Raw genomic sequence first — 13,865 nt, 5'->3', positions numbered from 1 at the left:
GAGTTGGGCATGCTACTGGATACCGGGTCGGGTGTATCCTATACCTCTACGTCTGACAAAAAAAGAGACCTAAATTCCCTTTCCATAGACATTTAGTCCTAATGCTACCTACGGCTTCCACGGATACAAACTGTTGCCAGAAAAGTGTGTTAGGTTAGGTTAGAACTGCGATCCCCACGAAATCACAACACGTAAAAAATAACTTACTTTTACATAATATGTATATTATTATGATTATGGCAAGTTGATGTTAGGGAATAACATATTAGGATATGAAGTAATTACATCAAATAATATTAGGACACATTAGAAAAAAATAACCCATACAATTTTAGGACAATCATAAAGAAATATGAGCATTAGGACATGAAGTAATTACAGAAAATTAATAATATTACGACACATTAGAAAAAAATAACCCATACAATTTTAGGACAATCATAAAGAAAAAATATGAGCATTAGGCCAAATTATCATTGTGGCAAAAATATTAAATCTATAAAATCTTTATTATTGTCTAGGGCTCTTTTTACTTTGCGATAGTATGTCTATAATGATATTCATCAATATTAATCGAACGAAGTTGTTTCGTTCAAGTGGTACACAATACACTTGAACGGCTTGATTAATCGGCAGTTAAAACGTTGATGATATGATAATTTTACCTAATCGAGGTCTATGACGTCAACAATTATCATGTAATTTTAACTATAAAACTCCCGTGGGACTCAAACATATGTATAAAAATTATTTTAAAACGGGTCACTCACGTATGTGTCACACATGCTTCGATCCAATTTTCGACTTAGGTAATAGGTAATACGTAAGTGACCGGTTTGAAAATATTTTTAATTAAGACCATGCACGTCACACAACTGCAAAGTGCTAAAAAGCGTAAAGCTTATTAAGATTTTGAAGTTATGATTTCATTTTAATCTCTTGCGTCCCACAATTACTTATGGAGGCGTATTCGGAATTTTAAAAATACAATGTTAATTTGATATTAAAATCTAAATTTGATTACGCCTACGCCTCCTCCGGTCCTCAGTTGCGTTAATTTTGATTTATGTACGATAATCTTTAATCGGATGTCTTATATACCAAAGGTGGATTGATCAAACACAAAGGCTATGGAATCATGATATGTTATTAATAGGTACACTAACTACCTAAATTGATAATGTCTTGACGTAGTTTTATGATAGTTAATTGGGATGAATACCTACAATATGTACACAATGTGCTACTTTTCAATTTAATATAATAAAGATTCGAAAGATAAAGCTAAGGTAAAGTAACTCATTGCAGGACCGTCTCCATGCGATGGAGGAGCGTTTCAAGACGGAGAAAGAGCGCTACGGGCTAGTGTTGCAGCGCGCGCAGACCAGCTCGAACATCAACGACGACCTCAAGAAAGAGTACGAGACTCAACTTAAAATATTTAAGGTGATTATCAACTTATTACAGTTACCTATATTAAAAAGAGTAAATAAGGTAAGGTCCTAGTGTTTGACAGCCTAATTCCAATAACTGAAAGTCCGTTTTGTAACCGCACCCCCTTATACTTAAATTTTAAGCTCTACAAAACTACCCTTACCCCATAACTAAAACAATATTTAACTACCCGACTACCCCAGTAACCGAGACCAAAACCCACGAACTTAAAGGATGAAGATTACCCCAGTCTAGATTTAAATCAATTGGCCAAAGAAAATCGTGATCGTCTAATATATGGTAGGACTCCTAAGTTGCGTGTAATAACTCAAATTCTTTTTACACTAGAAGGATAAGATTAGCCCATACTAAGTACCAAAAATTATTACATGATGACAAGTAAGACACAAGTAGATTATGATTAATTTATATGAATGTAAATTAGGGTAAAGTATTGTAGAAATTATTTTACATGAAGTACACAAAATAAATATAAGATATGAATAATAGTTTTTTATAAAATGGGGTTAATGTCCCCTACCTACTGGAGACATATTATAGGTATATATATCATCTATAGCATTTCTCCAGCTGAAGCGTGCGACCAAATGAAGTAGATGGCTCAATTCTCATTCTTATAATTGAGTAATTAAGTTCCTTAGAACACTTAGGAGGAGATTCAGAAAAGTGTCTTAACACTTCTGAGTGAGTACCAGTTTAAAGTACTATAAAGACTAAAATAAGGAACACATGATCTCTTGTGTTATTTTGAGTTGCGAGATCTTATTTTACATCAACTTCACTCTCTGTCATCAGGGTGAGGACTGCTTCATTCCTATTTTCGTTCTAGCAAAGAAAGTGGAATTCCTTTGGGATATTCCTATTTGGACCCTTATCATTCGGTCATCTTTTGATACTAATAAGAAATTCACTCATTTAAAGTACAATTCCGTCATATGGCAAGTCCTTGGACTCAATTTACCCTTAAGTAAAAATAAAGTATAGATAGGCCTTAGCCTTAATGAATTATTCAAAAATCCGGAATATAAATTCAAATTGCATGTAATGATACCACGTTCCAAGTATAGCGGACCATCACCTGACTTTGTGTTACACTCAGCCAGTGCTTGAATTGTCCGTTTTCCTGAACAATTCTCCAGTTTCTAATAAAATGAACAGATGGATCTATTGACTCCAACTTGCCATAATCAGTAAATTATACTATCAACAAACTACATTTTGTAGTTTGATTAAAATCTAATCACAAGCTTTCAGTGATAGAGACGAAAACCTACCATAATAAAATGGCCTAAGCGCTGAGAGATGTGAATTTAAAACATAACACTAGCTTTATTTATAAAATTTATACTTCTTTAGATATAAAACAAATATTACTACGTGAGACAGTATGTCTTCCCTTAATAAATTTTAAAATCCCTGTCTAATTTAATATTGTGTTTGCTCAAAATTACTCTATGTAATTAATCTATTCTAAACTCTTAAAAATAATTCTAAATTTGAATATGTCTACCATAGTTACAAATGGACTTATTTCAAGAGCTTTACTAGTTCTGTTATGGTATGGAGTGTCAGAAAATAGCTTAGCCCAAATCCCATTTCGAAAGCTCACTACAAGAGGAAATAAGCATACATAATTTAAATATATAATATCTATAGAGAATAAATAATTACATCATTAGTAAACATTTTTTAGAATGGTTATTTAATGTTAAAGAATGTAGATACAAATTGAGCAAATAGCTCTATAGGTATGAAGAATTAATGGTTAGGGTAAATTGTAAATCAATATGACTCTTTTATGAAGTAAAAGCTTATTCCTAAAATACTAAACGCTCTGAAAAATATACACAAAGAAATCTATTTTTACGTTTACTTTGTAAAATTACACAAAACAAACATATCCTGAAAAATCACACATAAATCACTTAATTCGCAAAGCTCCGTACACTCTGTAACATACATGTAAATAAACATTTCCTAAAAAAAAACACACATAAAATCGCATAATTTCAAAGTTCCGTACGCTCTGTAACATACATGTAAAATAAACATTTCCTAAATAAAACACACATAAAATCACATAATTTCAAAGGTCCGTACGCCTGTAAACGTACATGTAAACAAACATTTCCTAAAAAAAACACACACATATAATCACATAATTTCAAGGTTCCGTACGCCTGTAAACGTACATGTAAATAATCATTTCCTAAAAAAACACACACATATAATCACATAATTTCAAGGTTCCGTACGCCTGTAAACGTACATATAAACGATTCCTGAAAAACACACATTAAAACCAGTTGCTCCAACCATTTTTTGATAAACTGAACATCATTAACCGGCATGCCTGACGCTTTACTATTAGACTTTCCATAAATAACTTTTTGAACTCTTTAATAATATAAACAGATTGATGCAACTGACTCTATCACACTTTAATGAAAATTCACTCACCGATTCAGGACCCCTTCTTCTCGTTCAACAACAAAGTCTATGTCAATCTGACTTACGTTAGTATACTATTACTGCCCTAGCTTTAAAATGGCCATCTGCCTGATTATCACTTCGAATCAAAACACTTATCACTCCTGAAATCACTGATTAACTCGAGAGCTTCGTTGGCATCGTTATACATATCCACCCTCAAGTTGAGCAATGCTAATAAAAAGATTAGTACACAAATTACATTTAAATCAAGGAATTAATGGAACATAATCATTGATACTTTCAATCAAAATTAAATTACTTGTTAGGATATTAATCTATAATTTATGACTTAAATTATTATTACTTACTGTGAGACTTAGTCAATTTGAGCAAGAAAGTCCTATAATATTTATTTAATTAATTATTTATTTATTTATTATGAAAAATGTACATTTAAAGGTCAAATAGTCTTTCTAAACGAGAATAAAATTTAGTTAATCAATCTGTTATTTGTTAAGAAAAATATAATAAGATAAATTAGCTCACCACCCCGCCGAACTTCTCTAAATGTACTTCAATGCACCCTGCTGCTCCCTGCTGCACCCTGTAGACGCTCCCTGCTGCACCCTGCTGCTCCCTGTAGACGCTCCCTGCTGGCTCCAACTCCTGACCGAAGCTCAATGCCTCTCGGCGCGATGGCAGAGCTATGTTTAATTTACCACACAATCCATAGGCTAGGCTCAATGTACGGACGGACAGAGCTTCGCCTTACACGTCTGAATGTTTGAGAATGAATGACCCTTTTGAATTTAAATTAAGATTAAATAAGTAAACACGCACAAATAAATTTCCCGAAATAAATCTAGGACTAGGCTCAATGTACGGACGGACAGAGCTTCGCCTTACACGTTTGAATTTCCGAAATTGAATGACCCCTAAATAAAAAACCACTACTATTTATGGTAAATTTTCTTTTCTGATCGAGGTTTTTCGAAATTCAACCCTATCCCCTTAAATTTATGGTTCATTTTCTTTTACTTCCAAACAGTCCACATAGTGCATATCGTGTTCATAGTCCAATCTCTGTCATCACTGTTGGTCATGCGCAGTAAGCTCTTCATTCGCGCATCGCAGCGGTCGGCAACCTTTTTATTAATCAAGTGTTCCATAGTAGTTTTTATAGTTGATGTGTGCCGTAGGTTATTGACCACTGATGTACGGTGTTACCAGCTACAATTTGAATTATCCAATAAAATTTCCGTTCCACTCGTTTCGATGATGATGAAAGGCATTTATTAGAAAATATTATCCATACTATTTTACAAGAGCATATTTAAATAATATTGTAAGGTGTACTCGGGCACTCCCGAATGATGTATAGTGGCGGTTAATTCCGAAAGCTGACTCTTACTACTACGGAATATGAGTGATTTTACAATGATTTTCGGAATTTCCCGATATCCCGAATTACCCGAATAAACCCCACATTATTAATTATTCAAAGTATACTTTACACTAATTAAAGTTGCTTAGTGAGTTTTTTTCTTTAAATTGATCTCTTCGATTTCTAATGATAAATCTGTCCTCCTTTAATTACTCATTTAGCTATCTTTAATTTTGTATTATGAACTTTTTCTTAAAAATAAAGAATGTTTATTAATATAATTAGCTAATTTATACTACAGCCTTTGTATATTTCCTAATATTCTACTGCTTATTCAGAAAATACTCTTGAGCCTGGAACATTCATCCTTGCCCACTTTCCACTAAATAATAGTACTTGTCTATTATTTCCTTTTACATTATTTTATTTTGTTTTAATTTCAATGTAATTAAAATGACAAAATATATAAAAACCCTTATGATACTTTACCATTTCAAATTTCTCATTCTCCCGTCGTTCGGCATAAATCCCCCGACTTTTCGAGTAATCTTCCGACCCCTGGTATCCCCAACTCCCATAGCAACGACCTTGACCTAATTTCCTCGGAGCGCACCTGGTCTCCAAGGTCACATTCCATTCAAGCTTTTTGATTATGTTAATTTTATAGCAATGTTTTATGTTTTAAAATTATCTTGACTTATTTAATTGCGAATGTATATATTCAATATTAACATATGTTTAATTGTATTTGTTATATATATATATATATATTATAGTTTATACTTGTACGGGAGCCCGTGAACCGTTACAGATTGCCCCCTTCATTCCGACCCTGGCACAAGAGCTAACAACTATTGTATCAGTGTCGAAATGAAACCACCTTATAATTATTCAGTTATTGAAATTTTTAATTCCCTTCATGTAGATGTAGTGAGTAAATATGACCAATACTTAAAAGAATCCTTATTATCCAGTGCGAACTATAAACCTAATGGTTTTCCAATTCCATGAGTCAAATCATTGCCAGCCATGAATTTTCATTCCAACAAAAGCATTTGGTTGTGAGTCAAATGTACCCTAATGGTAAAATTCTTGCATCTTCATTTGAAATCTATAGCCACATTGTTCGGCAGGCGATCTCGCTACCTACATTGTTCAGGTATAATGAACCTACAAAAATCTCTTTATTAGAATGAAAAAGCCTTTCTATTCCAAGTAACCAGCAATAACTGTTCTCCCCATAGTCTAGGAAACCAGTCCACAATCCAGCACCATACAATAATACTCCTTCTTTCTTGGCATTTGTCCTTTGTACAAATGAGATCAATCAGATAGTTAATTATCTTTGAAATTATTCCTTTTTGAAAACAAAAGATTTTATATTTTCATAATCCAAAATTTTGGATCAAGAAAAATAGTACATAATATTTTTATATATTAGATGATTTTCCTGATTTTTCCCATAAGAACACAGGATGAGTGTTTAGTTCGGTTGTTAGCTTCTTGTAGAGTGAGTTGTTATCAAAAGAATGTACCTATAAAAGGTATGATAATTAAACCTAGCTCTTAGATTCTTTTGATATCAAATTTATGTATTCCCTTTTCCCCAATGTCAAAATCTCAATAACCACTGTCACTATTCCTAGAAATGCAACTATGATGAAACCCTTTTGTAACTAAACACTATTTCGCTCATACGCCTTGGTTTACATTCATCTGTCTAATACTCCATACACCTTATGTCATCTTTTCCATACACTTTTCATTCTTCCTCAACCGCTCACATATACTGTTTCAGTCATAGCTGCTAGTCTATTCTGAATATGACAATCATAAAACTTAATCATTATTTTCACTAAGTGTAATTGTTTAACTTACATGCCCTTGATGCAAAAGACAAAATATCACAATTAACGCCAAATGCCCTTATAACTACGCATTTTTATGCAAAACAATATTTATGCCAGGTACCGCAAATAACTTGCTACGCTTAGCCGCTTTTAAAATACTACGCAAATCCCGCAACATAAATAATTGTAAAATATTTGGCTGTAATATAATTTGTATATAACCTAGTATTTTCTAATTTTATATAGTGAAATTTAATAGTTTAGTGAATAAAATATATATAATATAATTAAATGTATATGTACAATATATACATGCCCCCCCTCCCTTTATTTTCTCATTCCTGAAAGTGTACTTCTCCAATCTGCATCATCAGAAAATATCACAACATTACTTGTCAACTTTTCTTTATCACGTTATTAACATAATACCCGTAGATTTAAACTGTTTTGTCAATCAGGTAGCGACCCACAACTAGGCCACATGGAGGCCCACATAAATCCAAGTTTTTACAGTGAAATCGAACCACAATCGAATGCAATTAAAATGTATTAAATAACCTTACCTATATCCTATTGTCTTCATTTTTGGAAAATCAGACAATGATCCTCACTTTACACAATTCACATTAGGTCATTCACTTGTTAAGTCTGTAATTATTTGCCGATGTAAGGTTCTATAATTTCAATGAAACTTTTTGTTTGATAACAAACTGTTACCATCAAGTTGGAAACGTCAAAACTAAAACATGTTTCTCGCTATGGCGCAATTTCACCTAACTTCCTTCTGCTCAATTACTAGGCTCATCTCTATGTTAATATAAATAAAGCCTATTTTCGCTGCACTTAATTCTACTAAATATCTGTTCATTGACGTTTTTAGCACAACCTACATACACACTACACTATGTGGAAAGAACTGTCAATAAGGATGCGTTCTGAAATTAATTAACTTAAAAATACCATAAATGAATGGTCTGAGACCTGCTTTTATTTCATAACTATGGTTATTAAATAATAACCCGCAATACATCAATTTGAAATATCCGAACGATTAGTTTACTCATTCCTTATCATACACAACACAACGTACTATGTTCATTTAGAAAAACATCATTTGAAATTTAACAATAACAATAACAATATTTTTATTCATAATAAAATATAGCTTGTCAAAGGACCGTCCCACTCCAAACACAGGCAGAGAGAACCACACCATCCCCCTCCCACACCAGCCCCAGCACCCAAAAGAAAAGGACGCGTACAGCCCCTTCGCTCCCACTCACCGACAAATAGGTTGAACAACTATAAATGTCGTTCGCATATTTTCCGTAGTACAATTCGGACCGAAAATTCGTTATTTTTTTGCACTGTAGCAACACTGACAACTTGACAGACAACGCCATTGGACGCCGACGCACACGCATACATAGAGTATAGACCATCCCGTCTCGTCATTGGTTGACTCAAGGTTACATTCAAGATAACGTTTGTCTATGGTCGCTTTCAAGCCTCTACAGACCTTAACAATGTGAAAAATCTTATCTATATTTCAGTAAAATTCGAAGTTACAAACACAACTTAAAATTTTACACAAAAATGGAAACGGACACGAACACACTACTTGAGCAACAATAATATAAAATCTCACACGACTTGTTAAGCCCTTGCACTACTACAAGAAAACGCAAACGTAAACACGATCTGTCAAGTCACACACACACGCAAAATTTCAGAAATTGTGTTTTTCTTAACGATATTTTAAATAAATAATCAAAACAAAATGACCCGAATTAAGGCAAAAGTATAAGAAGTGAGTATTATTTAACTTAGTACTACTAATTGTTGATTCTAGTGTAATAGTAATTACGTAAAATGTGTTGAACAAAGTAATAATGGTTCATTCGGTTTTAGGTTATATTTTCCCGTCGTGGCGGAATCAGGCGGCGTTTATTGCAAGATTAAGATGTGTTTACAAAACAATAGAACTGTGTTAGAACTTCTACGACATCCTAATGAAGATGCGTCTGCTTTTTACTGTAAGTTCTAACCTAAATTATGCAATATCGTGCTCAGTACCTACAAGTCTGTAATTTAAAATACAGCTTGGTTAACTTACTAAATATGGGTACAAATTCCCTAGATTGTCACTATTCTAACCCTAACCACAGAATAAATAATAGCACCAAGCACAGAAAACCCTCCCCTCAACAAAACACGTCCGACACGACCAGCACAGACACGGCCGCCAGGGGGCAACAGCGCGGCTTATGTCCCTCCCCCAAACCGAGGCCGAACGGATGCTCCTCCAGCCACCCGCAGCAAAGCGACGAAACCGCGGAGCGAGACACGCCTGCCCCAACCAATGATAAACTAACAAACTACTCTAAACCCTAGGTCTTAGCTCCATCAACGGCGTCAACCCGTTTAGATATACCTATTACTTATATTCTTACTTACATGTTTCCAGATATGGCATGTTCAATGCCCCCCAAAACTTACAAGTTAAGACCAGTGTCCAGCTTCTGCATCCCTGAGTGCAATACTCGTCACTAACCCCGTGAAGACAATGGGATAAACGGATGAATAATGTGTTATTAATAATGTGAAACGCAATGGGGCCTCTATTATTGATTGGTAAGTTGTACTAATTCATTACTAATAATAATGAACTAATAAACCTATGTAAATGTTTATCCCCATTAAGACATACATATATTGAATCCCAACAGACTTAACCATTTTAAACTTATTTTGGTTTGTAGTGACTCCGGTAAAACAATTTTGAAAATTATGTTTATGAGTATATTAACCATTTTTTTATTTGATTTACTAATATTTGAAAATTGTCAAGTACATTATAGTTATGAAATATCTGCCAATCAACTTTTCCTTATATCTAAGTCTTATTATTACATAATCCTACATTTATATTATGTATTTTCTCTTTTCAGAGTATGCTAAGCTGGCTGATTTGCCCCCTCTTTCACCAGACTGCTATCCCTTCGCCACACTTATCTACATATGGAGCTGAATGAAATTTGAATCATACCCAAAATGATACAATTGGCTCCAACTTTTACCGTCCCAACTGAAGAATGGTAAATGATTTTCTATTGTCTAAAATCAGTAATAGTGATCGCACCGGTGAACCCTGAGCTCCTGTACTGACAAGTTTACCGAAGACCCACTTCAAATGTTCACTTAATGCTATTGAGTGTTAATAATGTCTAACTATTTATTTACAAACTTACTGTATATGCTTTCTAATTACTGTACTTGCGCTAACTCTAAACCAACTCATGGGAAAGCTGACAGACTGATAGCTAAGAACTAAATGTGGTAAACTATAAATGTCCTATCTGGCCTACTTTTCGACTTTGATGTAGTTGAAATTTTCGCATACATAAGTTTGCTGGGTGACAGTGCAACATTAATGTACCATTGAGTTGATCTAATAATGTGACAAGAGATATCCACGAAACCTCTGACAAAACAACACTATGTAGTCATGCTTCAGGACTGCTAAAACTGTCTTGATGACTATAACCTGTCAGTGGTTAGATATGTGTAATAAATGATAAATCACTATATGCGTAAAATAAAATTATTGCTTAACTTAACTTAATTTCTAACCTGATTAAAAAAAAATGATAATTTTTATTTCAGATAATGATGATGCATGGATTGGTACCCAAGAGGTTGCACACGGAGTCAGAAAACACCTCGAACAAGATGGGAGGATGCACTCAATCTCACAGCGGCCCCGAAATGGAGAAGAGTGACCCACGACAAACCCCAATGGAAAGAGCTAGAGGAGGCCCTTGCTAAGCGGCACACTGAGTTTCGAGACATACTCTAATTCAGAATAAAAGGCTTAATAGATAGATAGAATGGATAGAATGATGATGCAGTCTATATGGAGAGTCAAGAGAAGCCTATTTATACCTAGTTACTTACAATCTAAGCTTATGTACTAAACCTATTTCTGTTTCTTTCTACTGTGGTTATGCACTGTACTAGCACAGAATAAGTAATAGTATTATTGTACCGAACGGACACATACCACCCTGCACCGACTCGGTTTTCCTCCCCACGACTGGCCTCGACATGAATGTGTGCATAAGTCGCTCTACTGCGAGCATGCCAGAAGTCCGTCAGATACACAATGACGCGTGTACAGACGTGCTGCGCTCACATATAAATGCAAATCATTTTTGATGTATGACGTGTCCGCCCTGTGGTACTAGTAATGTTTCTAGATTCCGTTAAGTCACTAATAAAGCATTTAGTCTGAAGAGTTTCATTTTCTACATCATACAATTGCTTGCTTCCTTTTTTTTTTTTTTATTATACTCATGATTTTGATGAAATGTACTGCTAGATAATTGAATAAAAGCCTTCAATATACCTACAAGTTACCTTTAAATACTATACTCCGCTTCATGTCTATAGTTAACAACTTTTTGATACCACTAGCTTTTGGCTAAAATAGAGATATTGAATTACCTAACTTTTCGAATTTCTAATTCCAAGGCTTTTGATGATGATGACATACATAATACTTACAGTTGGAACTACCTATTTAATACATACTATGCTTAGATGCTAGATTTTTTCTCTATGAGCTTAGCTCAGGACAGGAAAAAGTGGCATACTAGAAGAGTGGCCTATGTTCAGCTATGGGCGATAAAGGCTGATATGATGATGATGATGATGATTTACCTAACCAATTAATTAATGATCTAAGCTTATATGTACCTTTCATCATTTTAAGCTACTGATTCCTCCAAGATTTAAGTCTTAATCTGCTGAAATAAAGTTCAATGCCTAACGCCTATACATACTTACATTGCATTCCTGTATAAATGCCTAAAGGATTTCCCTCTTTATTCCCAAGCTATCTGTTCCTAAGTTTGTTCTATAGACAATGTAAAGATTCCTAATAAAAATATTCCTTAAATCTAGTACTTATGTTCTAATACTACAAGATCCTACAAATTATAAATAGGTACACTAATCTTTTGTCCAGGAATCTTTTGTGATAAGAGAGTTTCAATATTTCCCAGTGAGAACATAACTAACCACCTAAACACTGCATCCTTAGGAGCATACTTTTATATTCTCATTATTCTAGTTTATTTATTTATATATTATTAATTTATATTACCACCACTGATAAGATGATAGAGTGATAGCATGAATGTCATAACGAGGTGAGAAGAGATATGGTTAAGATTGAACAAAGCCAATGCTTGCCTACTATAAATGTCAAAGTGACATTTCCATCAATAGCCTTATACACATCGATTTTGATAAAATAAAATCTAACTTGACTCAATAGCTCAATACCTATAAATTCCGTGTAAATTAATGACAATGAAACTTAACATAGTATAAAATTAGCTTATATCTATACTAGCGATCCGCCCGGCTCCGCACCAGCCAACAAACCACACAAAAACCCTCCTGTACCACCCTATCCATAAAAAAAAGAAAACCGCATCAAAAACCCCCGCGCAGCTCCAAAGATATAAGCATACAGACAGACAGACTGACAGACAGACTGCGGGAAGCGACTCCATTCCATACCATGTAGTGATGCTTATGACATTAATCCTACCTATCAGGTTTTTAAATTCAAGTGATTGACAGAAAAATCATAACTAATTAACTGAAATCGACTAAGATTTAAGTGATCTGTATTTCGCCCAAGGCAAAGGTCTATTCCCGTATACGTAAAATAAATGTCCTTTTTTATAACATATAATCATTCTGAAATAATTTTGTCTATAAAAGCTATTTCAGTATGCATTTAAACGAGCAATTTTCCGCACAACCTGACCAAATGACAACCACTCCGTGTGACTATTCCTTTACGATGACAACTAATTGTTCACATTCACAATGACCTCAAATAGTTTCTTCTGTCCCCGGTACTGACTTGGTAGTTATCAAACAATGCGGCTTTTCAATTTGCTTGCATTCATTATAACCATTTTATCTATAAAGTTAATGTGTTAAGTGTGGTAATATGTGCGCAAACGCATGTTAACTTAAAGTGATCAATTTAGTTGAAAGTAAAATCATTTACACCAGTAATTCTTATTCAAATTTACATACAATCCTATCCGGTGTTTTAGGTTATGTGAAATATATCTTATTAAATACAAGATGAATCTGTTAATGATTCCAATATTGTGTCTAGTGAAGCTAGTGATGAGTGAGATATATTATGTGCTTAGTTTGTGATGGAATTTACCATGCCGGATTTACAATTTTGCCTCATAATAAACCCAGGTTAGTGCACTTTCCCGTATGTGCTTATAAGAATTCTAATATGCACTTCTATTGCTACATCTGTGACGACTTAAAACTATCAGATAAAACTTCTTGTACCAACTAGAAATAAGTGTCGAAATAAATGGTTATTTTGACGCAAAAGGCTAACAAATCCTTAACTAATGTATCTTATTTCACGGCAAAACTTTGTGACAAACGTCACACTAACATAACAAGTAATTTAAACCAAACAAAGAGTGTAAATTCATCCTCTGGTCTACGGCTCCACCACTTTGTAACCGCACCCCCTTATACTTAAATTTTAAGCTCTACAAAACTACCCTTACCCCATAACTAAAACAATATTTAACTACCCGACTACCCCAGTAACCGAGACCAAAACCCACGAACTTAAAGGATGAAGATTACCCCAGTCTAGATTTAAATCAATTGGCCAAAGAAAA

General features: G+C 34.0%; 1 protein-coding gene across 2 annotated transcripts in view; it reads left to right on the top strand.

The window, feature by feature from the left end:
• LOC134659656 (epidermal growth factor receptor substrate 15 homolog) overlaps positions 1-13,865 on the top strand; it is a 38,925-nt gene that overhangs the window by 19,057 nt on the left and 6,003 nt on the right. For both annotated transcript variants that reach the window (XM_063515335.1, XM_063515344.1), the window contains exon 7: positions 1,309-1,446. In XM_063515335.1, coding sequence (XP_063371405.1) covers positions 1,309-1,446 — 138 coding nt within the window. The remainder of the gene's footprint in view (positions 1-1,308; positions 1,447-13,865) is intronic.

The sequence above is a fragment of the Cydia amplana genome, chromosome 2, assembly GCF_948474715.1.
Source record: "Cydia amplana chromosome 2, ilCydAmpl1.1, whole genome shotgun sequence".
Lineage (NCBI taxonomy): Eukaryota > Metazoa > Arthropoda > Insecta > Lepidoptera > Tortricidae > Cydia > Cydia amplana.
The sequence above is the reverse complement of the archived record's forward strand: the minus strand, read 5'-3'. Positions and strand labels throughout refer to the sequence as shown.